The sequence below is a fragment of the Globicephala melas genome, chromosome 13 (assembly GCF_963455315.2).
Source record: "Globicephala melas chromosome 13, mGloMel1.2, whole genome shotgun sequence".
Lineage (NCBI taxonomy): Eukaryota > Metazoa > Chordata > Mammalia > Artiodactyla > Delphinidae > Globicephala > Globicephala melas.
The window spans coordinates 29873109-29898804 of NC_083326.1; the positions used below are offsets into that span (position 1 = coordinate 29873109).

At 50.2% G+C, this 25696-nt stretch overlaps 1 protein-coding gene across 1 annotated transcript in view; it reads right to left on the reverse strand.

Moving 5' to 3' along the window:
- PARD6G (par-6 family cell polarity regulator gamma) overlaps window positions 1-24983 on the reverse strand; it is a 105838-nt gene extending 80855 nt beyond the window's left edge. The window contains exon 1 of the mRNA XM_030868275.3: window positions 24779-24983. Within this exon, the coding sequence (XP_030724135.1) occupies window positions 24779-24850 (72 nt within the window). The 5' untranslated portion in view covers window positions 24851-24983. The remainder of the gene's footprint in view (window positions 1-24778) is intronic.
- Window positions 24984-25696: the final 713 nt, after the last annotated feature.

The window sequence follows — 25696 nt, forward strand, 5'->3', positions numbered from 1 at the left end:
AGCAATCCCACTACTGGGCATATACCCTGAGAAAACCATAATTCAAAGAGTCATGTACCAAAATGTTCATTGCAGCTCTATTTACAATAGCCAGGAGAAGGAAACAACCTAAGTGTCCATCATCGGATGAATGGATAAAGAAGATGTGGCACATATATACAATGGAATGTTACTCAGCCATAAAAAGAAACGAAACTGAGTTATTTGTAGTGAGGTGGATGGACCTAGAGTCTGTCATACAGAGTGAAGTAAGTCAGAAAGAGAAAGACAAATACCGTATGCTAACACATATATATGGAATCTAAGAAAAAAAAATGTCATGAAGAGCCTAGGGGTAAGACAGGAATAAAGACACAGACCTACTAGAGAATGGACTTGAGGATACGGGGAGGGGGAAGGGTAAGCTGTGACTAAGTCAGAGAGTGGCATGGACATATATACACTACCAAACGTAAAACATAGCTAGTGGGAAGCAGCCACATAGCACAGGGAGGTCAGCTCGGTGCTTTGTGACCACCTAGAGGGGTGGGATAGGGAGGGTGGGAGGGAGACGCAAGAGGGAAGAGATATGGGAACATATGTATATGTATAACTGATTCACTTTGTTATAAAGCAGAAAGTAACACACCATTGTAAAGCAATTATACTCCAATAAAGATGTAAAAAATAAAAATAAAAAATTTGAAACATAAAAAAAACAATGAATGTTGGAAACTTCAATATTCCACTTTCATTACAAAATAGAACTAGGCAGAAGATCAAAAAGGAAATAGAGGACAATACTAGATCTAACAGTCTATACAATATGACACCAAACAACTATGGAATGCACATTCTTCTCAAGTGAACACAGAACATTCTCCAGGATGGACCACATTTTAGACCCTAAAACAAGTCTTAATAAATTTAAAAGGATTGAAATTATACAAAAATATGTCTTCCAACCAAAATGGAATGAAATTAGAAATCAATAATAGAAGGAAATTGGGGAAATTCACAAATATGTGGAAATTAAACAACACACTCCTAAATAACCAATGGGTTAAAGAAGAAATCACAAGGGATATTAGCAAATACAGAGAGATTAAAGAAAATGAAAACATACCATAGCAAAATTTATGGGAATCAGCTAAAGCAGTGCTTAGAGGAAATTCACAGCTATAAACACCCATAGTAATAGAAGAAGAAAGATATCAAAACAATAACCTAAACTACTACCATTAGAAACTAAAAAAGCACAAAAAGAACCCAATGCAAGCAGAAAGTAAGAAATTATAGAGATTAGAACAGAATGAATGTGATAGAGAATAGAAAAAAATATAGAAAATAACAAAACCAAAACTTGGTTCTTTGAAAAGATCAAAGATCAACAAAAGTGACAAATCTTTAAGTAGGTGGACCAAGAAAAAAAGAAGATTCAAACTACTAAAATCAGGAGTGAAAGAGGAAACATTACTATTGAGCTTAAGGAATTAAGAAGGATCATAGGCAACCCAGTAGTAACAATCACACCTAACACCCAAGAAACTCCTTGAAGAATCGACTGGTTCTAGAACTGGTACACAAAATACATAAGATGAGCCTAGGAAATTTTATAACACCAGAAAGTAAGAAAGTGCTGAAAACAGAAACAAAACACATCATCATGGGGGTATGTCAAAGGAAACAGGAACCAACTGAAAAAGCTCCCAATTGCTGAAGCTGGAACCATATGAGCAACAAGATCAATAAAGTATACTGGATTATAACTCAGCATACAAAATAAATGTCCATGTGTCCATAATGACATAATAAATGAGAGAGAAGAGACAGATCTCCCATGCAGAAGAACACCAAATAATTTACGTAGATACACCAACTTCAAGGAGGTAGAACATAACTCCTTAAGTGTAGGCTGCACACAGAGTTCATTCCAAAGAATACAGTATGGAAAGGGAGAGAAAAAGTAACTTTAAGTGGAGCAATCTGGCAAACATTCTCAGCCAGGTCATCAAGGTCAATATCGACAGTGATAAGCCATGTTGACGGCATGTGCCCTTGATGTGGTGTGATGAAAATGACACTTCCTATAACCCCAGTATAATCACGAGAAACACAGCAGGCAAATCCCAACTGAAGGATAATCCACAAAGGATCTGACCATTACTCCTTTAAAGTGCTGAGGTCGCTGCTTGAGCTGCTACAACAAAATACCATAGACTGGGCAGTTTAAACGACAAATATTTCTTCCTCACAGTTCTGGAGGCTGGGAGGTCCAGAATCAAGGTGCTGGCAGATTCAGTATCTGGTGAGAGCTCTCTTCCTCATTTGCTGATGGCCGCCTTCTTACTGTGTGTCCTCACATGATGGAGAGCTCATGCATCTTTTCCTCTTTTTATAAGGACATTAATTCCATCATGAGGCTTCTACCCTGATAACCTAATCTAACCCTAATTACCTCCCAAAGGCCTCATACCTCCAAATACCTAGAGTCAAATTGGGGATTAGGGCTTCAACATATGAACTGAATTCAACATTCAATTCATAGAGGTAATAAAAAACAATTAAAGTCAGAGAAATTGTCATGGTCAAGAGGAGCCTAAGGAGACATCACACAAATATGATATGGTATCCTGTACAGGATTTTGAAACATTAGGCTAAAAAGAATACTAGGTGAGAACTAAGGAAAAATAAAGTATGTATTTCATTTAAATGTATCAATATTTACAGACTATAACAAATGTACCATTAGATTTGATTTTATTAACATTAGACGTTAATAACAGAGGAAACTAGATGTGGCACATATATGGAAACTCTCTGTGCTATCTTTGCAACTTCTCTGTAAATCTAAAGCTGTCCTAAAATTAAAAGTTTATTTTTTAAAAGTATGACAAGGGAATACTACTAATAACTGTGTGTCAACAAATTTGATAACCGAGATGAAAAGGACAAACTGCTAGAAATACACAGATTACCAAAACTGACTCAAGAATAAATAGACAATCTGATTAAACTTATTGCAAGGTATTTATTTAATTTTCAAACTGCCCACAAAGAAAAGCCGATGCCCATATGGCTTCACTGGAGAATTCTAGTAAACATTTACAAAAATAATACCAATCCTTCACAAATCTTCTAAAAAGTAAAAGAGGAAGGAACATTTTGCAACTTATTCTATGAAGTCAGTATTACCCTGGCAAAGCCAGAAAAAGACATTACAGGAAAAGAAAACAACAAATCCATATCCACTGTGAACAGAAACACAGAAATTCTCAACAAAATACTAGCAAGCTATATCCAGCAAAGGACTATATAGAAAGGACAATACATCATGACCAGTGAGATTTATCACAGGAACACAAGGTCAGTTTAACACCTAAAAATCAATGTAGTATATAATAGCAATAAAGAGCAAAGCCACGTGATCATCTCAAAAGATGCAGAAAGAGCATTTGACAAAATCTAACACCTTTTAATGATCTAAAATACTCAATGAATTAGGAATATAAGGGGACTTCTCCACCCTGATAGAGGGCATCTAAGAAAACTCACATGTAACCTCTGGAAATTAATAAAGGAGACCTCAACTAAAATTAGAGTCAGGAATGACCTGTAGAGGGAGCTCTCACGCATTCTCACTCACCATCATTTGCATGCCCTGAATTTCATGTGTATGCCCCACAGGAAGAAGCATACCTTGCACTCCCAGACAGGAAGTGACTACATTACTATCCCAAAGGAAGAATTTCTCCTTGCTCAGCAACAGTTCAGCCAATGAGAAACATCACAGCTCGACCAAGGAGAAGCCATCACCATCCTGAACTTCTACCTTCCTCCAATGAACTTTCATTTAGAACAACCCCTGCAGCTTCCCCATTTTCCCCATAAAAGCAGACTCCCTTTGTTCTCTGGACATGCCTGTGGTTTGCCATAGACTGCATGTCTCAAATTGCAATTTTTTTTTTTGCTGTTCCCAAACAAACCCTATTTGTTGGTAAAGTAACTGCTTGTTTTAGGTTAACACCTCACACTTAACGGTCAAAGACAGAATGATTTCACCCTGAGATGAGGAACAAGAAAAGAATTTCCACTTTCACATCTACCATTTAACACTGTTCTACAGGTTCTACCAAGGGCACTTAGGGAAGACAATAAAGGACATCCAGATTGGAAAGGAAGAATTAAAAATACGTCTGTCCCCATCTGGTATGTCCTTACACGTAGAAAGTCCTAAGGAATCTGGAAGAATTAATTATTAGACCTAATAGATGAGTTCAGCATGGTTGCAGGATACAGTATCAACACACAAATATAAATTTATTTCTGTACACTAGCAATGAACAATCTGAAAATGAAATTAAGAAAATTTCACTTACAATAGCATCAAAAAGGATTAAAGTATTTAGGAATAAATCTAATAAAAGAAGTGAAAGACTGGTACACTGAAAACTACAGAATAGTGTACAGAATACTGCTGAAAATTTAAAGACCTAAATAGTGTGAGCACATATATGGACATCTAAAAAGGACAAAACAGAACAGCTTTTAATTCATAAAGTAAGACGACTAATACATTAACAACAATTCCCTGATGAGTTCCCATTTTGTCAAATATTTTTCTCAAAGTTATTGGCAGGTGTCTCCAGGGAGCAGATGGCTACCTATGGCATGAAAGGAAGGGGGGGGGAGGAAAAAAGATATTCAATGCTTATGAAGTGCAAGGCTTAAGACTGTTAAGATGGCAACAATCCCCAACTTGACTGCAAATTCATTTCAAGCCCTATGAAAATCCTAGCCGCCCTTTTGCAGTAACTGGCAAGCTGTTCCTAAAACTTATGTGGAAATGCAAGGGACCCAGAAAATCCAAAAGATCCTTGAAAAAGAAGAACAGGGAGGACTCACACTTCTTAATTTCAAAACTTACAGACTAATGCTGGCAAAGTAGACATATAATCAACATTATAGAATTGGGAGTCCAGGAAAGTAACCCTTACATTTGTGATCAAGTGATTTTTGACAAGAATGCTAAGGCAATTCAGTAGTGGAAGAGAATAGTCTTTTCAACAAATGGTGCTGAGGCAATCTGATACTCACAGGCAAAACAATGAAGTTGGACTCCTACCTCATGTCATATACAGCTAAACTAAAATTGAATCACAGACGTAAATGTGAGAGCTAAAATTATAGAACTCTTAGAAGAATACATAGGATTAAATTTATTACTTCACTTAGGCAATGATTTCTTCGCTATCATACTAAAAGCATAAACAACAAAAGAATAAATTAGATAAACTGGCCTTCATCAACACTGAAAGTGCTGTGCTTCAACAAAGCGAAAAGATAATCTACAGACCGGGAGGAAAATGCTGCAAAAATATATAAAGACCCCTTAAAACTCAACAATGAAAAGACAAACAACCCTATTAAAATGGGCAAAGGACTTGAACAGACATTTCTCCAAAGAAGATATACACATAGCCAATAAACACATGAAAAGAGCTCAACATCATAAGTCATTAGGAAAATGCAAATCAAAACTGTAATAAGCCACCATTTCATCCACTATGATGACTACAATCAAAGAGATAGATGACAGGGACTTCCCTGGCGGTCCAGTGGTTAAGACTCCACGTTTCCACTGCAGGGGGCATGTGTTAGATCCCTGGTCAGGGAACTAAGATCCCACATGCCATGAGGTGCAGCCAGAAAAAAAAAAAGAGAGAGAGATGACAATGTGTTGGTAAGAATGTGAAGGAGTCTGAACTCTCTCATATTTCTGGTAGGAATATAAAATACGTGTCTGCTTTGGTAATCAGTTTGGCTCCTAAAAATGTTGAACAAAGAGTTGCCATGTGGCCCAGAAATGTCACCCCCAGGTATGTACCCAAGATTAATGAACACATAAAAACTTGCACACGAATGTTCACAGCAGCATTGTTCACAATAGCCAAAGAGTGAAAAGTATCCCCATGTCCATCAACTGATGAACGGATAAACAAAAAGTGGTATATACCCTATTAGTGAATATTACTATATCACTATATCAGCCATAATAAGGAATGAAGTATGACACACGCTGCGACAAATTTGAACCTTGAAAACATTATGGTTAATGAAAGACGTCAGACACGTAAGACCATATACTGTATGATTCTATTCATATGAAATGTACAGAATAAGCAAATTCATAAAGAAAGCAGACTAGTGGTTTCTAGGGACTAGAAGTAGAAAGGAATTGAGAATGGCTGCTAATCGGTATGGGGTTTCTTTTTGGGGTGAAGAAAATGTTCTAAAATTAAATAATAGTAATGATCGCACAACTCTGTGAAAATACCAAAAACTACTGAATTTACACTTGAAAGGTATGAATTTTATTTCATATAAATTACAGCTTATAAGAGCTGTTTTTGTAACTTTCACTTCAAAGAATAAGTTTTTTAAACCGCCAATTGAAGGCTTATTGGCGGCTGCGTTGAGAAATATGGAAACCCCGGAAGACGGTGGTGGACTGGCTGGTGCACACGGAGGCTCGGCTTTTGCCCCAGGAAATCCCAAGAGACCAAGGGTCCAAGCATCGCCTGCCAGCACACCTCAGTTTGGAAGATGAAGACTTACAAAGAACTCAGGGAAGCCCGCCCCCCGCCCCGCCGCCATTGCTGCTGGCCCTTGCAGAGGAGAACGGGATGTGAGACTTCGTCCAAGCTGGTAGGGCAAGCTTTTCCAGTTCGAATTGGTCCAACAGCGTAGAGCTGGTAGGGAAGACAGAGGGCAGGCACTCTGAACAGGGCAGAACTTGCCTCCTTCACACGCCCATCTCCACCCTGACCCCAAACTGCAAAAGGCCCTCAGTCCCTCTCATCCAGTTTAGAAGCTAAAACTCCATATGAATGACGTTTTCGGAGCCACAAGGCTCTGGCAATACAAATGTATTTTCATCGTTCAATGTCACGTGACTCCAAGGTTAGTTCATTACCATTACCATAATTATCCCTTACTTTCCAGGTTAAAAATATTCAAAATGTAGAATTTTCTTTTTCTTGATACCTAAGGAGTTCTCTCTACAGTTATCCACATGTTTAAACAAATCCTTTTTGTATGGAAACATATTTACTTCAGAGCGTGAAAGGCTCATTTGGTGTGCACTGCAAGTCTTGTTAGCTGTCTTCACGCCCACAATTAAATCATAAGCTTCCCCAGTGGAAGTGCACTTCCAAGCTCCTATGCTGAGGGTCTCAGAGAGAGAGATTCGCCCAAGGCCATAGAGCTACTTGACTCCAGGCTGGAAATAAAGCCCATTTTCTGACTCTGCTCCTGTGTTCCCTCTGCCCTCTGCAGCAGGGAGCTGCTGCCACTTCAAGCTGACCAAAAAGTTTATTCTTTTCACGACGGAAATCATGGTCCCAGGTTTCATCTTAAACTCACTTAGCTACTCTTTGCTTAAAAACTCTAAAATGGCACATTTTTGATAATTAAGATGCAGCTCTGGCGTAATACCATTCCTAGAGAAACTGAGTGAGTCAAGCAGCTGCCGTCCTCCTGTGGTCTAACACCAAAGGCAAGGGTAGGAGAATGATAAATGGTATTGTCTTCTCACCTAGGTCCTTTCCCACTGTTGTCTTTCTAACTAGGGAGGGCTCCTAGGGCCTGAACCCCACGTGATGTCCCTCGACGGCCCCCGGTGGGGGGCAACCAATCACCATTTCCATCAGTTGGGGGAAGGCTGTGGGAGGTAAAGGTGCACCCGTGGCTGTGTCTCTAACAGCTATATGGGGGCAGGAAACGCACCACACTACTGTTACTTTCAAGCTGCCCCCTCCTAGATGTAGGCAGCTAAAACCCAGAGGCAAAGGGGCACTTGGTCACTCTTTGCCACAGCGTCTGAGTCAACCACCCCCAAGCCCCAGCTCACCTCCCCTTTCAGGTTGCCTTTCACAAAAAAGGGGAATTGAACTTTAAGGACAAAGGTCTGTAACTCTGAATTTCTATCCTCCTTCATCATTTCCTTAAGATACTCTGCTGTTTTTAAAAAAGCATCCTTTCCTCTCCTGCATGCAACTCACGGTAATCTTCGCCTCAGAGGCAGTCAGAAAAGCCGACCGCATGTGCCTGTGAACACAGTCACTCTGGAGAAACCAGCAAGATTCATGCTGGACCGAAAAAGGGGCGGAAACGCCAAGGGCTGGTGTCTGGTATGACACTTGAGGTGCCACTGGAGCCCAGGGCTCACTGTCCTGCGGCCGTTCCAGTCCTGCCTGGGCCGGGAGGGACAGCTGACTGAGAGAGCTCTGCGCTCGGGAGAGGACGCTCCTCCAGGCTTCTCCAACATGTGTGCTTTTTAAACAATTAGGATCACACAGTTTGGTACATTTATCTTTATGGTTTGGATGGGATAGAACCATACAGCTCAAAATTCAGAAGGAATCCCAGCCACCCAGTGTCCCCTGCACAGGAACCAATGATTTCAGTTGTAGTGCCTTCAAAAGGCATCTCCTGCATGTAAGAGCAGTATCTGTGGCTTGCATCCGTATTCCCTCTTCTTTAAACAGGAGCATACTGTATGCACTGGTCTACTCTATGCATTTTCCACTTATCTGCTGTACTTGAAAAACATTCTTTTACTGAACGCTTGTGGTCCTATGAGGTAGGTATCTCAAACTTGCACGTCACCTGGCTCCTGGCTTGTAAGGTGCCCACAAGGTGCCCACAGGGGCGTGATGAGGTATTGTCAGACTCACCAGGCAAGGCCAGAGGAGCCAGGCATCAAGGAGGAGTCTTTACCTGTTGAAATCTGCTTAGTGACTGAGTCACTTATAAGCTACCCCCAAACCCCAAGCAGCCACAGACTTTCAATTACCGTATGAGCGAAAGCAGGAACCTGCCACCAGACCACAAGCCCGTGAGGGCAGGGTCTGTCTGCTGCAGCCTAGCACGGTCCCTGCTAGACGGTAGGCACTCAAATCTTTATTGAATTAATGAAATAAACCTGTGTTAACCAGCGTCAAAATAAAAGTCTATAAGCTGACATTACCGGACAAAACAGGAATGCAGCAGATGTGAGCACGGAGTCAGCAAGCAGGCCCCGCGCCTCAGGCCAGCCCTGCCACATCCCAGCAACCTGAAGCTGAATGCCAGCCGCCCCTGCCCGCCACGTGTCAGCACAAAAGTGAAGACACCTTCACCAGCAAAGGCACTGTTCCAGTGAATATTTGCAAAGGGGTGTGACCTGGCAGGTGTAACACACTCTGGCTGTGCCTCTGCTTCCGAGGGCACAGCTCAACATCAAGTACCAGCTTTAGGACACAGAGGCTCAGGGGGTCTCAGTCAGACCCAGTGGCTGCCTGAAGGTGTGCCCTCCGCTGGAGACCACGTGGTGGGCACCCTGCATTTGCGGCAGGAAGGTAGACCCCGAGCCTCTAGGCCGCTCCCACCACTGCCCGCCCCACACCCTCCCTGCAGCAGAACTGACCCTAGAAAGAGGAGAACATCCGAGAAGCATCGTTTGCTTTTGCCGCTCCCTTTCACAAGAGAGGCCCCAAGAACCACCAGGACACTTTTACAAAAGTGTCGTTTCACGTGACATGTGTCTCTTCATTCATGTGAACTCACTCCTCCAAACTACCAAGTAGGAACTTTTTTTTTTTGATGTGGACCATTTTTAAAGTCTTTATTGAATTTGTTACAATATTGTTTCTGTCTTATGTTTTGGTTTTTTTGACCTCGAAGCATGTGGATCTTAGCTCCCCGACCAGGGATAGAACCCGCACCCCCTGCACTGCAAGGCGAAGCCTTAACCACTGGACCGCCAGGGAAGTACCCCAAGGAGGAACTTATTCATTGAAAAAATATTTTCATGAGCTGGACTTTATAGCTTCAAAAAGAAAACTATGGTCTCCATTTTATCCCCACTGACCCTGGCATAGAGCAGGCACTCAAAGTACATCTGCTGAGTGGACAGCTAGTAATGAGGTATGGCCGCTGCTCTCACTCACGCAGAGAATATCCATGGAGAGGTTCCAAGAAGCAGGTACGACCTCTCACACTGGGGCACGTAAGTGAACAAAACAGAAAAAATGTCTGCCGCCATGAGACTTACATACTAGTGGGGAGGTTCTGACCACTGTAACCATTTGACCATTACTGTGAAAGCAGTACTTTCCTTCAAAAATCTTCAGGGCTAGACTCTTCCCAGTGATCCTGAGACTCTGTCCTAACCTTGAGGGACCAAGGAGGATGCTAGATGCTAAATCTTCTCATTCCAATCCCCACTGACTGCTCCCTGGCAGCGGCCTGGGGCTGAAGCACCCAGGATTCCTCTGCTCATTTTCCTACTATAAAATGTGTTTCTCTTGAAGATACCCGAGGGTTATCCAGGGGGCTACTATGTTCTTCCACACACGAACGACCCCTTTTAAGTAAAGGCTGTCTTACAACGCAGGCTTCAAACGACGCACACACGTTACCCAGCCTTCTCACTGCAGGAAGCGACCCGGCCCAGCACCCTGGATCCTGCGGTAGAGGCTCCGCCCCCAGGCGACCCCACCCGGGGCACCACCCCATACCAAGGCCACCATCCCCGGCCTCTCAGGTGAGAGCAATCACAGGAAGAGAAGCACAGGTAGATTCTGATAGAAAATCTTCGTCAAAATACGGTGAAAAACGGAAACTGTAAAAGCTCGTCAAACAGACGAAGCAGCGCGCAGGATGAAACACGATGAAGCCAACAGAGGTGCTGCTTTAGCGCTCAAGGAAGCCTTTACAATATGGACAGTGAAAGAAAACACAACCCAACGGTAAATCCACAGTGTGATCCCAATCAGGTTGAAACTTACTTGGGTGCAACACAGAACAAAGCAGCAAGGCCCACCCCGGGCCTGGGACTCCTGCCTAGGCCAAGAGCCCAGGGAGCTGTGTACACCCGGCCCACCTTTGGCCAGTGAAACCAGGCTCTCTGGGCTGGGCCCAGGCACAGGGAATCAGAATCTGCGTTCTAACAAGATTCCCAGTGACCCAGGTGCACACTAAAGTCTCAAAAGCAGTGTCATAAACATCCCAGTAAGCATCTTGCCAGTAACCACTATGGGCTACTTTTTATTTTTTTGCGGTACGCGGGCCTCTCACTGCTGTGGCCTCTCCCATTGCGGAACACAGGCTCCGGACGCGCAGGCTCAGCGGCCATGGCTCATGGGCCCAGCCGCTCCGCGGCATGTGGGATCCTCCCAGACCGGGGCACGAACCCGTGTCCCCTGCATCGGCAGGTGGACTCCCAACCACTGCGCCACCAGGGAAGCCCTGGGCTACTTTTTAGTACTCATTCATTCATTCAACAAGATTTCACTGAATGCCCAATGCGGGCCAGGCCCTGCGCCAGTGATGAGCGTCTTCGTGAGGCTGATGGTTTAGCTTGAGAGCCCAACACTGAGACGCTGAACAGTAATCACATGTGCAAATGTGTAATGACAAACTGAGAAACGTAAACGAAGAAGCGGCATGACACAGGCCCTGGTTTAAACTGTGCGCATGAGAAAAGCAACAAACAGATGGAGAAGGGGCTGCAGCACATCACCCACATGTGGCCCGAAGGAGCTCCCAACAGCCCAGGCACCGGGGGGCAGGACCTCACTGTGTGCACCAGGAGGCTGCTGGGGCAGCCCTGTGGGCTGTGACCTATGGCCTGCTCTTCATCGGGGTGGGTCCTGGAGTCACAATCAACACGACATTCCAACCATAAAAGATCTCAGGAGTGTACATTCATAGGGTAAACGCCAGCACCTCGGGACCATTTCAGGAAGGGGCCAAGGAACATGTGTACACAGCATGCCACGTGGAAAACTGTGGAGAGACCTCCATTTATGGGATGATCAGGTAGCACAGGCTGTCGTCCTAACGAGGCATCTGTCAGAGCGTGGGACCTGCCATGGGACGACCTCCTGGGCTGACACGCTGGGACAGTTTACAATCGGGCCACAGACCTGTGAGTCAGATGGGGCGGAGCCTGGCCCCTTGCTGTGCCCCGTCCACCCACCTCAATTCACAGCAATGGTGGTACAGCTGTCAGCACCTGCACAACTGCTCAGACAAGCACCAATTCCTGCATGAGGCTGCCAGACAGCTGCTGGGGACTGAGAACCCACTGCACTTGTGGTCACCTCTACGAGCCCCACGTGTGCTCCAGACAGGTGGGCACACACTCCTCTGCTCATGAATGCGTGACCGGCACCCGTGGACCCAGTACTGCTAAATGTAGCGGTGGGGCAGGGCTGAGAATGGAGGAGAGATTTAGGAATATGGTCTGTGGTCCCTGCCTGGCAGGGGTTTCCACTGTGGTAGAGGAGGTGTGGTGGGCGCCAAGCTTTGCGTGCATGCTCTACGTGACCCTGAGGTGTCACTGTTCCCATTTTACAGACCAGGAGACTGAGGCCTGGAAGGATTCCATAACAGTGCACGGGTACAAGGCTAGTAAATGAAGGAACTGAGGCTAATACAGGGGAGAATTTAGACAAGACCTAAAGAGCGCCCATGGTGTGGGTGAGAATTCCAAGGGACAGGGACACTCTACGTGGGAAGGGACGGCACCCAGACCAGCTGACAGCGTGGACAAAGGGGGGCCATGGTGGGGTTAGCAGCATGAACCAGAGTCGGGCTGCTCTAGAAGCTGGGGGTAAACATGCAGGGAGACCCTGGTGTTGAGGTGGGGCTGGCGGACTGGAAGGTCCACCTGGGCCAGAGTGTGGAGGCAAATGCCAGGGTGCTCATCTGTCTTTGCCTTCACAGAACTTTCCTGGAACAGAAATCCGCTCAGGCAGAGGACTGGAGCCCCAGCCTGAGTGGGGAGGCAAGGTCACATTCGGACATGAGCTCAGGGTGCATGGAAAACCGTCAGTGTCCAGGGAGGGGATGGGCTGAGGCGGGACGCTGCCTGGGCCAGTGGTAGCTTATCACACAAAAGGCAGAGTCACTGAGAGCGAAGGCTCTGGACCGGTGTACTAGGTTCAAAGTCCTGACTCACCTTGACTGGCTGGGTGACTCGATAATTTCAACTTCTCCAAGCCTATCTCCTCCTTTGTAAAAGAGGGACAAAGCATATTCCTCGTAGGGTTGTTGTGAGAACTGAATACACGTCCATGTGCTGCTTGGAGTGAGATTCCAGCAAACAGCAGCTGGTCACCAGCTCGCACTCGATCCGCTTTGCTCCCGGAGCTTTTGCTCTTCTTGGCCAAGCACGCATGGAGAAGTTTTGCACTGAGCTAGACCTTCCACACGCATTCCCAGGGCTGTACTGAGCCCTCCTCAGAGTCAGACTTGCCAGCATCATAAAGTGAGGCCTTTTGCCGGTGTGGGTTTATAAATGACAGAGCAGGAAGCTCGCGGGCCCCCAACAGCAGCGTTCCCTCCTTCAGCTGAGCCACCTTCCTGATTTCTGAATGCGAGTCGCGGCTTCCACAGGCCCTGTCTCTTCCGCCACTGGCAGGCAGCTGTTGTTCAGGGCATTTTTCACAACGAAACCACCTTTTTATAACTCTGTGAGAGAAAAGCTGTGCTCAGGAGTGTGGCCCTAACCCCGATCTCTGCATGGGGACTCAGAGCTAAGCTGAGCAGGTGCTGCCCACCCCAGCCTTGCAATCCAAGGGGCCTCCACTGAGTCACATGGCCAGTGCGCTAGGGACCTGGGAGGTCACCGCTGATACTGACCACAGTTGCAAAGAGCCTCTGCAGTGCTACAGAGGAAAAGGCTCTCCCTGTACCCTCCCCATCTCCCTCCAGTCAGACTGTACACAGGCCAGAGCTCATGGGGCTGCCGAGGAGAGGGGATTTCACAGGATGCAGGAGGGATATTTAAGAAGCAGCGCAGCCCTGAGCTGGTGTCCAGGAGGTGCTGGGGAGGAAGGTGGAGAGACACGCGCTGTGACTTCAGAGCACGTCTGGACCAGGTAGGTGTTGTCTGTCCTCCATGAGGTGGAACCAGGGGATAATAACTAGATGGGAAGCAGGACGGCACAGCAAGTGAGGGTTTAAGATCTGATTCTGCCACTTGGCTGGGGCCTTGGCTGGGCGAGCTAACAGCCTGGTCAAGACCCCAGGTCCTCCCCTCTACAGCCCATGTATAAGGTGTCATGAGCGTCAAGGAAAACATCTGTGATGAGCACCCGGCAGAAGGGCCGGCAGGAAGCTGGTACACAGCCGATGCTCCGAGAAGGGAAGCTGCAACCATGAGACGCCACGGAAACTGACGAGAGGTCACACCTGCCTGGACTCTCCTCCAGGTGAGGTGACCTGGGTGGCAACCGCTCCCACCAGTCTGGACCTAGCTCCTAGGGCAGGGAGGGAGCCCAGAGACTGTGCGTTCCGCAGAACCTCACTCCAGGAAGGACTGCAGGGCAACCCCGATAGCACATGCTTGCTCACTCTCAAGGGCTGGTCCCTGCGGATCCTCGGCCTGGCGGTGACCAGAGTCTGTGACCCACCACCGGGTGGGCTGAGCGGAGGCACCACTGACCAGCAGTGCGGTCGCATTCCTGGGAAACTGCTCCCAGTTCGGGGCGGCGGTGCACAGGACCGGTGACTCCGAGCTCGAGACGAGCAGGGACAAAGCTGCTCCAGGGCAGCTCCTCTCCGGAGAACCCGACACACTGCTGCCCACGAGAGCGTCCAGACGTACGGGCTTCTGCATCCCCTTCCAGGCCAAAGGAGCACGTCCTTGTGCAATGCGGGTGCCCCGCGCGTCCTGCACCTGTAGCTGCTACCAGGAGACAGGGGCCACCTCCTCCTCTGTGTGAAGGACCTTCGTGCAGGCAGAGTAGTTTGCCCCACAGCAGCAGCCCATCATTATTCCAGGCCAGCGAGGGAAGTAAGGGCAGGGCTTGTGGGTGGGGAAGCAGTCGCTCAGGCCCCCAAGCGTGGAAAACAGGACGCGAACATTCCTTTAGTCTCCCAGTTCCTCTAGCATAGCTGACCATGGAAAGACAGCCGCTTAATGGTCCTCACAGTTCTTTTCCACAGCCCTTAACCAGGGACCCCAGGGTCCTTCCACGGCAACACGCACCCCCAAAGGAGGCCGTCGGGGGCGCTTTCTGCCCCTGTGCATCAGTGCCCCACGTCCTGTCTCGGAAGCAAAGGCACAGAGAGATCTGCTCTGTAGACTGACGGACATACAATCCAGCTTTCGACAGGCACACTCACGCCGTGAAACGGAAAATAAACATGCCGGATCACTAGGCAGGACTTTGAGGGAGAGCGAAGTAATTCCCGAAGGCAAAGGGTGCAGCTCACCAACATCCTCAGGCGTGCGAGTGGTGAGCTGCAGGGCGACACAGGGACACCCCTAGGTGAAGGCCACGTGAAGCTCCTGGCTCCACAGCCCGCCACGGTCAAGGCCGCCGTGGGGGTCTTCGTTCCGCGTGGGAAACTCAGACAGTTTTCAAAAGGACAACTGTGCACCGTCACCAAAGAGACTGTGGCAGAGATAGAGAACAAGCGTACGGACACCAAGGGGGGAAGTGGCGGGGGGGGCGGTGGTGGGCTGAACTGGGAGATTGGGATTGACATGTACACACTGATGGGTATGAAACAGATGACTAATAAGAACCTGCTGTATAAAAAATAAATAAACTTCAAAAAAAGAAAGAGACCGTGACACGAGCTGTCCTGGACCCGTCAAGCAGCACCAGGCCCGTCCTTGTTCGTGTCATGTCTCAGTTTCTCCCCGAGCACCTGGCCCACCAGAAGGGCCCACGCAAGGTAGTATGGGGTAAAGTGGGGCAGAGGAAGGCAGGACAGCAGCAACTCAAACTGCAGAATTAAATGAAAGACCGGGGCGGGGGAGGGGGGGCTTCCCTGGCGGGCCAGTGGGTAGGACTCCACACTCCCGATGCAGGGGGCCCGGGTTCCATCCCTGGTCGGGGAACTAGATCCCGCGTGCGTGCCGCATCTCAGAGCCTGCGTGCCACAACTGAGAGTCTGCGTGCTGCATCTCAGAGCCTGCGTGCCACAACTGACAGTCTGCATGCTGCATCTCAGAGTCTGCGTGCTGCAACTAAAGATCCCGCGCGCTGCAACTAAGACCTGGCACAACCCAAATAAATAAATACATAAATATTTTTTAAAATAAATAAAGGAAGGACTAGGAAGGCCCTTCAATTCTGTAAGACAAATTCCTCATTTGTTTGGATTCAGTAATCAACAACCTATTAATAAGCTGTGGCTCAAGGCCTTCGGGAACTCCTTAACCCTCAGAACCCTACAACAGCTGCTCCACCCAAATCCACCCAAGTCCAGGGTCGGAGCCCGCACACCTGACGCTCCAGAAGAGCCACAGTGGGCTGTGCGCTAGCCTGACGAGGGCCTCCGCCAGCCGGCCCCCAGCAGCACCGAGAACGGCTAGTGAAACTCACAAGCACGCTGAAGGGGAGCTCACAGGAGGCTTTGGCTGCCTGGACCTCCAGCAACACAGACGGATGCATAAGAATACTTTTTTTTTTAGCATCTTTATTGGAGTATAATTGCTTTACAATGGTGTGTTAGTTTCTGCTGCATAACAAAGTGAATCAGTTATACATAGACATATGTTCCCATATCCCCTCCCTCTTGCGTCTCCCTCCCTCCCACCCTCCCTATCCCACCCCTCTAGGTGGTCATAAAGCACCGAGCTGATCTCCCTGTGCTATGCGGCTGCTTCCCACTAGCTATCTATTTTACGTTTGGTAGTGTATATATGTCCATGCCACTCTCTCACTCCGTCCCAGCTTACCCTTCCCCCTCCCCGTGTCCTCAAGTCCATTCTCTACGTCTGCGTCTTTATTCCTGTCCTGCCCCTAGGTTCTTCAGAACCATTTTTTCTTAGATTCCATATATATGTGTTAGCATACGGTATTTGTTTTTCTCTTTCTGACTTACTTCACTCTGTATGTCTCTAGGTCCATCCACCTCAATACAAATAACTTAATTTCGTTTCTTTTTATGGCTGAGTAAAATTCCATTGTATGTATGTGCCACATCTTCTGCACAAAGGAATACTTTGAATCCATAAAAAACAGATCTCTGGATGCACACAACACGGATGGACCCTGCGGACACAGACTGCATTGTGACATCGCGCCTGACGACCAGCAGGCTCATCTCTGGTGACAGAGACCCTGCTGGCGGTTACACTGGGGATGGGGGCTGACTATACAGCGCACGAAGGCACTTCCTGAAAGCCGAAATGTCCCACACTGTGTGCACAGTGCTCACCGGGTGTGCAAACATGTAAAATTTCATCAAGCCACACGCCTGAGGTTAGTGTACTTCACTGTCACACACACCGCACTCCACACAGGAGAGATTCCCTGGTGTGAGGCGGCGCTGGAGCAGTTTCCTGAAAAGGCAGCTGTTTCAGCCTTGAGGCATGGCAGAGCTTCCTGCATAAGTGTAGGAGACGATCGGGTTGCAGACGGTCAGCCCGTGGACCTGGGGAGGGTGACAAGCCCGTGGACCTGGGGAGGGTGACAAGCCCGTGGACCTGGGGAGAGTGACAAGCTAAGAACTTAACAGGGATGGGCCATGCAGGAGGCTCTGGGTGCTTTCCACACTCCTTAAGTGGCAAAAGCTTTTTTTTTACTTCCCTCAAGTAAAAAGCTACACATATACCCCAAAATACAGAGCGCATGCTCTGGCTGGGGATGGTGAGAGGAGCCCACCCGCTTGGTCTCCTCTGCCAGCAAGCATCTTTGCAGAGCCCCAGAGGAACACAGTCTTGGCGAGTCGGAGAGACGGATGGTGGGGTGCGGGACACATGTCCCTGGCCCCCAGGAACCTGGGAAGCACTGAACTTAGGGGACAGGGAAAGGAGGCATCGAAGGTAACTGCTGTCCCAGCTGTAACAGTGAGAGCCCTGTCCTGCTACCCCTATCCTATGCGTAACACAGGGCTGCCCAGGCAGCTCTGGCAGAGGAAGCAGGTAGGGCCAATGGGGTTTACAGGGAAGAGGGGTGGGCAGCACTCGTGGAGATGCACAGGAGCTGGTTCTGATGACATGCCCCGAGCTGGGCCCCTGCAGCTCTCAGCCTACAATTTAGCACTAAGGAAATAAGGAGACACTAACAACAGCAGCCGTGTCCACGTGGACTTTTAAATCAGCTTCCTTTGAACTTCCAAATTTTCTCTTCTTTGTTCAGCTCATCTGCTACCCCGTTCTCTCCCTTCCCCTCCGGGGCACTAGCAGGCAGATGACAAGGCCCCTGACCCCTCTCAGAGATGCCCTGGGAATAAGTCAATTGGTGAATCCAGCTTTGGTCACCTGCCCCAAAAAGCAGTTCTTTTTGAAAGTACCCTGACAGACCACTTCTGAACTAGCAGCTATCAGGAAAATCATCTGATTTCAACTCAACTAACATTTATTGGGTACCTACTGCATGCAAAGCACTGCTTGTCACATTTTAGCCGCCGAATGTTTTCCCTGGAGCGTGCTACTGAGAAAGGCAGCACAGGGAGAGAGCTAGAGTCCCCAGACGCGTACAAGTGGGGACCAGAGCCCAGCTGCTTCTGGAAGCAAGGAGAGGAGAAGATGCTCTGACTCATCTCAAAGCAACCCGTGGGGGCACCGCTGTTGCTGACGCCAGAGAAGATAAGAGCAGCTCCTAGATGCCCGAGCACCGACTGCTCTTGCTATGTGGGCAAGACAGCCAGGATGCACCGGAAACCTCTGGTCTCAGGATGTGAAACTGTGGATTTGGTGATACTTCGGATATCAGAATGAAGGACCCCCGCATCCACCCACTCCGATATGCCCATCAGTGACTGATCCTTCATTGGATCATACGTTTTTAAGGTGAGGATACTGGCTGTCTTGGTTACCTTTGTACCGCAGCACGAACCCCACACCTGTCACACTGTAGTTGCTCAGTAAATGAATACATCAATGGATGACAGGCTTTTAAGAATGACTACTGAACACTGGACTTCCCTCAAGGCCACACGGCTAGAAACTGCTCCCGGATGGAAGAAAAGTAGAGCTTCCTCCCCACAAAGCACTAGGCCTAACCCTTCCAAACTCCAGATCCAGACAGCCCGAGAGGGACTGCCTCATTCTACACGGGGTGAGCTGTGAACACTTGCGTCAGTATCCGGACCTGGACTTGAGGGCTTGTCAGAGGGAGAGGGGCAGCAGTCCTCCTCCAACAGGGCCACAGACCGCTCATGGTAAAGAGCATGGGGTCTGGAGCCGAACTGCCTGAGCCCCCTGACCTGGGCCAGGTTAGTGGCGCCACCTTGACGTTTCAGTGTTCTCTCGTGTAAGGGAGGTTATAACAGAACCCATCCGGCAAGGCTGTGATGGGGACTAATGAATTATTATTTGTAATGTATTTAGAATATATATGTATGTGGTTAACCAAATACTAAGAAATACTTTGAATGCAACCTATACACAGAGGGCAGCACCCAGCCTGGACCATCTCTCTACCCCTCGTGTGTTCAGGGCAGCCTCAGAGGAGGGCTACCAGGTGTGTGTTGGGGCTAGAAAGGGGCACAGCACCTCACACTGCTCCCCAGGTTCACAGCTGAGGAGAAATCTGCCGAGAGGAAGTAGGGAGCCTATAAACACGGAAACAGCTAGTTGACCAAATGCAACCCCCAGAGCCCTGAGGCCCCTTTCACAGACGCCTCTGCCATCGTCATTCCAAGCTCCTTCCTTGCTTGTCTCTAAAAGTCCAGGAGGCCCCTTCATGGGAAAGGGGCAGGATGCCTCTCTATTTTCGCCGATTCAGGATGTGATTCACAAACATTAGAGCTTCTGACACCTAGAAGCAACCTTGAATGGTTGCATCTCCCAGGCCCTGACACTCCTTTCCTTCCCTAAAATTGGAAGAGCCCTCTATCTGAAATGTCATGGGTCCTAGGAAAGGGCTTGAACCCCTGCTAACTGGGGTGCCCCTAGGAACGCCCATAGGGCTTTCTGCTGCTCACGGGTCACAGACCCACAGGAGGTGGGCTGCAACACCATCCATGCCCACCAGACTGACACTCCCCACCTGGGTCCCTGATGAGAGTCTCCTCTAGATGCAACTCCCCAAATCAAGTTACCGAACCTGTTTAAACACAGACATGCACGGATACAACAAAACCGGAATCTTAAAAGGGTGTGGCCAAACACAGAGGTGAGTCAAACTGTCAGGCGGTTCTCAACTGGCCCACAGGAGGCAAGTGCCCAGCCACCCCATGGGGAGGGCCTGGCCCAGGCTCCAGCCCCCAGGTGGAAGGGCATGGCCAGGCAGCCGACAACCTCGGCAGAGACAAGATCTGGGACCACAGGGAACACTGTCACCTAGCACCATCTGCACTGACTGGAAAATCTCCTGGGACGAGCAGCTCCATCACTCAGTAGAAAATAAGAACACTAATCAAAAGAAAGAAGGGTGGAAGGAGACAGGCAGCTAAAAATAGACATAAAGTAGCTAACAAATATAAGAATTTTCTATTCACTAATAACCCAAGAAAACAAATTAAATGGGGTGGTGTTTCACTTATCTAAATGGGATAGAATAAGAAAATACCCAGGACTGGAGGGAGGGAGAGGGCTAGACATGCAACAAGGTACACATGTATAGAAGAGACTTTCTGGAAGGAAATTCAACAATACGTACTCAAAGCCTTAAACATGTGCAGACTTTTCACTTAGTAATTTCACTTCTAGGAATCTGTCCTAAAGACATAATAGAAGTTCTGCATTGAATTAAGGGAATCAGTATTCTTTGTATACTTTTTATGATATACGTTCTATATGTACTCTTTATATAAAGATTTAAATGCAAAGTTGTTATTCACAGCATTGTTTATTCTAGGACAAAACTGGAAATAACCCAATAGGATATTAGTTAGATTAATTATGGTTTACACATAAGATGGAATACTACGTAGTCATTTCAAAAATATGTTTTCTAAAATTATTAATGACATGAGAAAACACTTCACTGTTAAGTTCAAGGCGGAAACTTGAAGGCTACAGAATAATATACCTATAAAATATGCCTCTGATTCTGTAAAACAAAGACATCTGCATGTATACATGCATAATAAAGGGTCAGAAGGACACGCGACCACACTTTGGATGTGAGAATTACCCCCTTGTGCCTGTTATGGTTTCTACATTTTCTACAATGATAATGTATTTGTTTAGAATGCAGAAACGTCTCCAACATTACCTAAACCAAGCAGCCAAAACTGGATTAAAACCTTTAGAGGTGTTACTCTCCCCTCACACAATGAACACAACAAGCCATGGGGGTGTAAACACAGTCCTGGGTTCCTGTCACCAGCACCGTGACAAAGGCCGTAAGATGAGAGAAACACGGGGAAGGGGTCAGAGGATGCATAAGGCTTGGCCTGGTGAAGACATCAGATGGGCCTTGTAGGAGAGGGTGGTCAGGATAGGGCAGATTCTTCGAGAAAACATTTCAGGTGGGGGGAAAGCCACATAAACGGGACCCAGAGGCTGAAGAGAACACGGATGAGGCCTGAGGGGTAAGGAAACCGGGACAACACGGGCCTCATTTAACACAGGGGCCTCCAGCCAGAGGGTGAGGGCTCAGTGAACAGCAGCTTGCGGACATGGGTAGCTGTGCTCCTCTAGGCTTTTCAGGCCTGTGGCTCGCAATGGCCCCGGGCGGCCTTCTGCCTTCTCCTCAAACAAGTCATCCCCAATTACTCTGCCCCTGCAGACCCCTCCCCCAGCACTGGCCTTCCTGCTGCCCCTCTGATGGGCCAAGACTTGCTCCCCTCGGCCTGAAACATGCTCCCGCAGACAGCTGCACAGCCCCTCCCCGCTGCAGGTCTTACAGGGAGAGAGGAAAAAGAGTGAGTGTGAAATGGCGGCCCCATGAACCAGAACTGGGGAGTCAGAAGTGCGTGCACCTAGAGGGGTGGGATAGGGAAGGTGGGAGGGAGACACAGAGGGAGGGGCTATGGGGATGTATGCATACATACAGCTGATTCACTTTGTTATAAGGCAGAAACTAACACACCACTGTAAAGCAATTATACTCCAAAGTGCAGAGAAATGCAGCTGGTGGGGAGAGAAACAGATGCATGACAGGTATTAAAACAGAAATGCTGGGGGAGAGCCAGGGGCTATACGATGGGGAAGACCCACCAGGTCAAGATAATGTCTCTGCCTCCGACGCTTTGGGAACTGACCAGCTGTGGCAGATGGCTAATGCCAAAAATTCTGAGAGGATCAGATTTTCAGACCTGATATCCTGAAATGCCACAGAATCCTGACCTGCAGTGCTTAACTCTTACAATTGTGGGTGCTCTGCGGTTTAAAAGTACTTCACATTCATTACCTCATTTGATCCTGGGGGGCTAGTGGAATAGGTACAATGACCATTTTACAGATGAAATAACTAAGGCTCAGAACAGTTAAATAACTTGCCTGAAAACTCCAAAGGGTAGGTGGCAGAACCGGCCGGACTCAGCTCCCGGGCACCACTTCCTCCACATACAAACCCAGGTGTTACGGTGCTACCTTTAGATGGTGGAAAGACATCACTGTCGTAACGTCTGGCCTCCCATATTTTGACATCAGCAGCTGGACTAACGCTCCCTGCACAGATGGACTCCATGCGTGCAAGTATTCACTACCAAGTGGGTGGGTGGGAGGGCGTGTACAGACGCACGAGCCGCGTGGACCCTCTGGACAAACAGTAAGGCAAGCCCCCTCTTCCAAAAGGGCGGGGGTCAGTCATGGTGCTGTGTGTATAACCAGCCAGCCCGGCAGGGCCCAGGCTGGTGTGGCCTGCCAGGGGTGCTCCCAAATTCAACCAAAACTCTCGCTCTGCCACTCACCCCCGGTGGAGCATTCAATGCATCTGCACTTGAACCCAGGCTTGGGCCATGGGGCAGTGCCCCTTCTTCACTGGGCAGTCAAGAAGGTGGGGCAGCCTGAGGCAATCCGCTGGGCCACCCGAACGCCCACAGCCCCCGGTTCCCCAGGAGAGGCAAAGGCAGATGCCTACTCTCCAGTCCCCAGGGGTCCTCACAGTGTCCACAGTGCAGAACTGCAAGATAAGGCCTGGTGAGGCCATTTCCTCCAGGGCTGTCCCTCTGGACGGACCCTCTGGAGTTGAATCTGGTCAGGCAGCTGCAAGCCGCCCGTGGCTACTGAGCACAGGGGATGTGGCCAGTGAGACTCAGGAACAGCATGTGATGTTAATCACTTAGAACCAAACTGCCACTGTGAAAGGGCGGCAGGAGGTACCCTTGCGTTCGAAGTGGTCTGTGTTGTGACCGTGCTGGGTCTCAGGAATGAGCACACGACAAAAGTGTGTGACCCAAAAACACCCCGTGAACAAGTCTGATGAGGTCCTGAATGCGACACTGTGATACAAGATGTTACCTTTGGGGAAGTCTCTGTATTCTTTTCCACAACTGCCTGTTAATCTGTGATGATCTCAAAATAAACAGTTAAAACGAAACACCACACGGGCTCAGTGGCTACTGCAGGCGACAATGAGCTCCACAAAGCCACCTTCCCACTGAGTTGAAGAAACGTCAATTATTTGGGGCTCCCACTCACGCCTGTCAGTTCTTCTCCCCCACGCAACTCACAGCGGGCACTTCTGATTCCGGGGTGTGGGCACTCTGGGGCTAAAAGCGGGGAGGAGTGCAGGGCAAGGGTCCCGGAATTAGCACACGGGGTAGTTAGAGATGAGGGGTTCCTAAAAAGACTGTCCAACAAGATGGTGATGAAATGCCGCAACTCACTGCAGTGGGGTTCCCGCACAGAATCCCCCATCCTCGGAGGAAGCCCTGGAACTCCTACGCCAAAGCACCCCCCTTGCCCGGTAGGGGCAACCCAGGCAGGGGGCCGCCGGGTTCGTCTTCCCAGAGACCGGACCGGGTCACACACGCCCCGCGACCCAAGCGTGCGCAGAGTTGGAGGTCAGAGCCCACCCTCGGGTCCGGCCCCCTCCCACCAACCACTCAGTTGCCTCTGCCTTGCTTGACCGAGGCGGGGGGCACGCAGAGAACGGGCGAGAGCCGGATCCCAGGCAGCGGTAAGCTGAGCCCCCTCCCTCCAGGACCCTGAACAACTGCAACTCCTCCTCCGCCGCGGGGTCCACCACTGAGACCCTCGCAGACAAAAGCGTCTGCCGCGAAGTAGCCGCCCCCGCAAAGGGCAGAAGCGCCAGATCCTATCAGCCAATTACCCAAACGCGCACAGCAACCCGCAAGTTCGGGCACGCTGGGGCCGGGGCGCGGGCAGCGGGAGGGGCCGCCGGCCCGGCGCGCCCGGGCAATCTGGGCCTGGGGCGCGCCGGGAGGCTGAGGGACTGGTACAGAGGGCCGGGCCGGGAGCTGGGGGTCCGGTCCGGGAATCGGGGACCGGCTGCCCGTCTCCCCTCACCGATTCCGAGACTCCTCCGCAATGAAGGAGGCGGCGCGGCCAGGGCCCTCCCCTGGCCCGGGCCCCCGAGGCCCCTCCACGGCCCCGAATCCGAGCAGCCCCTGGGTCGCCCCGGAAATGTCGCCCCTCCACCGTGCGGCGCGCCGGGTCGCCGCCAGCTTGTGGAACAAAAGAGCCGCTCTCGCGAAGGGTCAGGCGGCCGCGCGGCCCTCCGAGCGCCGGGGCTCCAGCTGAACCCTATCGGGCTGCCGGGCTTTGTGCGCGCGCAGGGGCGGGAAGGATTGCGGGACCCCTGCACATCCCACGGACGGCGCCGCGTTCCAAAGTTGGCGCCGGCCCGTCTCGCACCTCCCAGTCCCCTTCGGGGTGCCCATTCATTCGCGGGGGTGGGGGGCGCAGACCGCCGGCCCCCGGCTCACCTTGCTCTTGACTTCCACCGCGCTGCAGTCGTAGAAGCGCAGGGTCTGAGACTTGTGGAAACTCCGGTTCATGGTTCCGGCCCCGCTTAGCCTCGTCTTCGCCCTCGCTCCTCGCTACGGGGGCTGCAGAAGGACCCTGGGTGCAATACCCACCGCCGCGGCCCCGACCCCGGCCCGCGCTCGCTCGGCCGCGGGGCAGCTCGAGTGCAGCGGCCCGAGCTGGGCTGGCCGCGCGCCTTGGGCACTCCAGGGGCCGCGCGCGGGAGGAGCAGGGGAAGCCGGCGCGCGCCGCCCCGAGGACCCGCCCCCCGAGCCCCTAGAACCTACGTCCCGCCCGGAGCCCAGAGTATCCGCCACCAATCCCCGCCCCGCGCCCAGAGCATCCGCCGCCAATCCCCGCCCCGTACCCAGAGAACCCGGCCCCACGCCCCGCCCCGCGCGCCGACGACCTGCCCCGCGTCGCCAGCACTCGTACCCCGAGGACACGCCCGGAGCTCGGAGGGCACGCCCTCACGAGCCCCAAGGGCCCACGTCCTGCTCCGCGCCCCGTGGATCAGTCGCCTGTCCCCGCCCCGCGTCCCGAGGACCTGTTCCCCGAGGACACGCCCCACGCCGAGAAAACCGGCTCACGTTCCCGAGGACCCGCCCCACGAGCCTCAAGGCCCAGACTCGCGCCCTGAGGATCCACCTCCCGAGTCTGGAGGACACGCCCCCTGCCCCCGAGGACTCACCCAACGCCCCGCCCAGGGCTCGCCGACCCGGCCCCCCGAACCCGCCGTCAATCCCCGCCCTGTGCCCCGAAGACCCTCCCCCAGCCCCGCCCCGCGGGCCCGCCCCCAAAGACGCCGCGACCGGGTAGGTGCGCGCTCCAGTCCGCAAAATCAAGAGCGGGGAAGAGACGCCGCGCTGACCCACGCG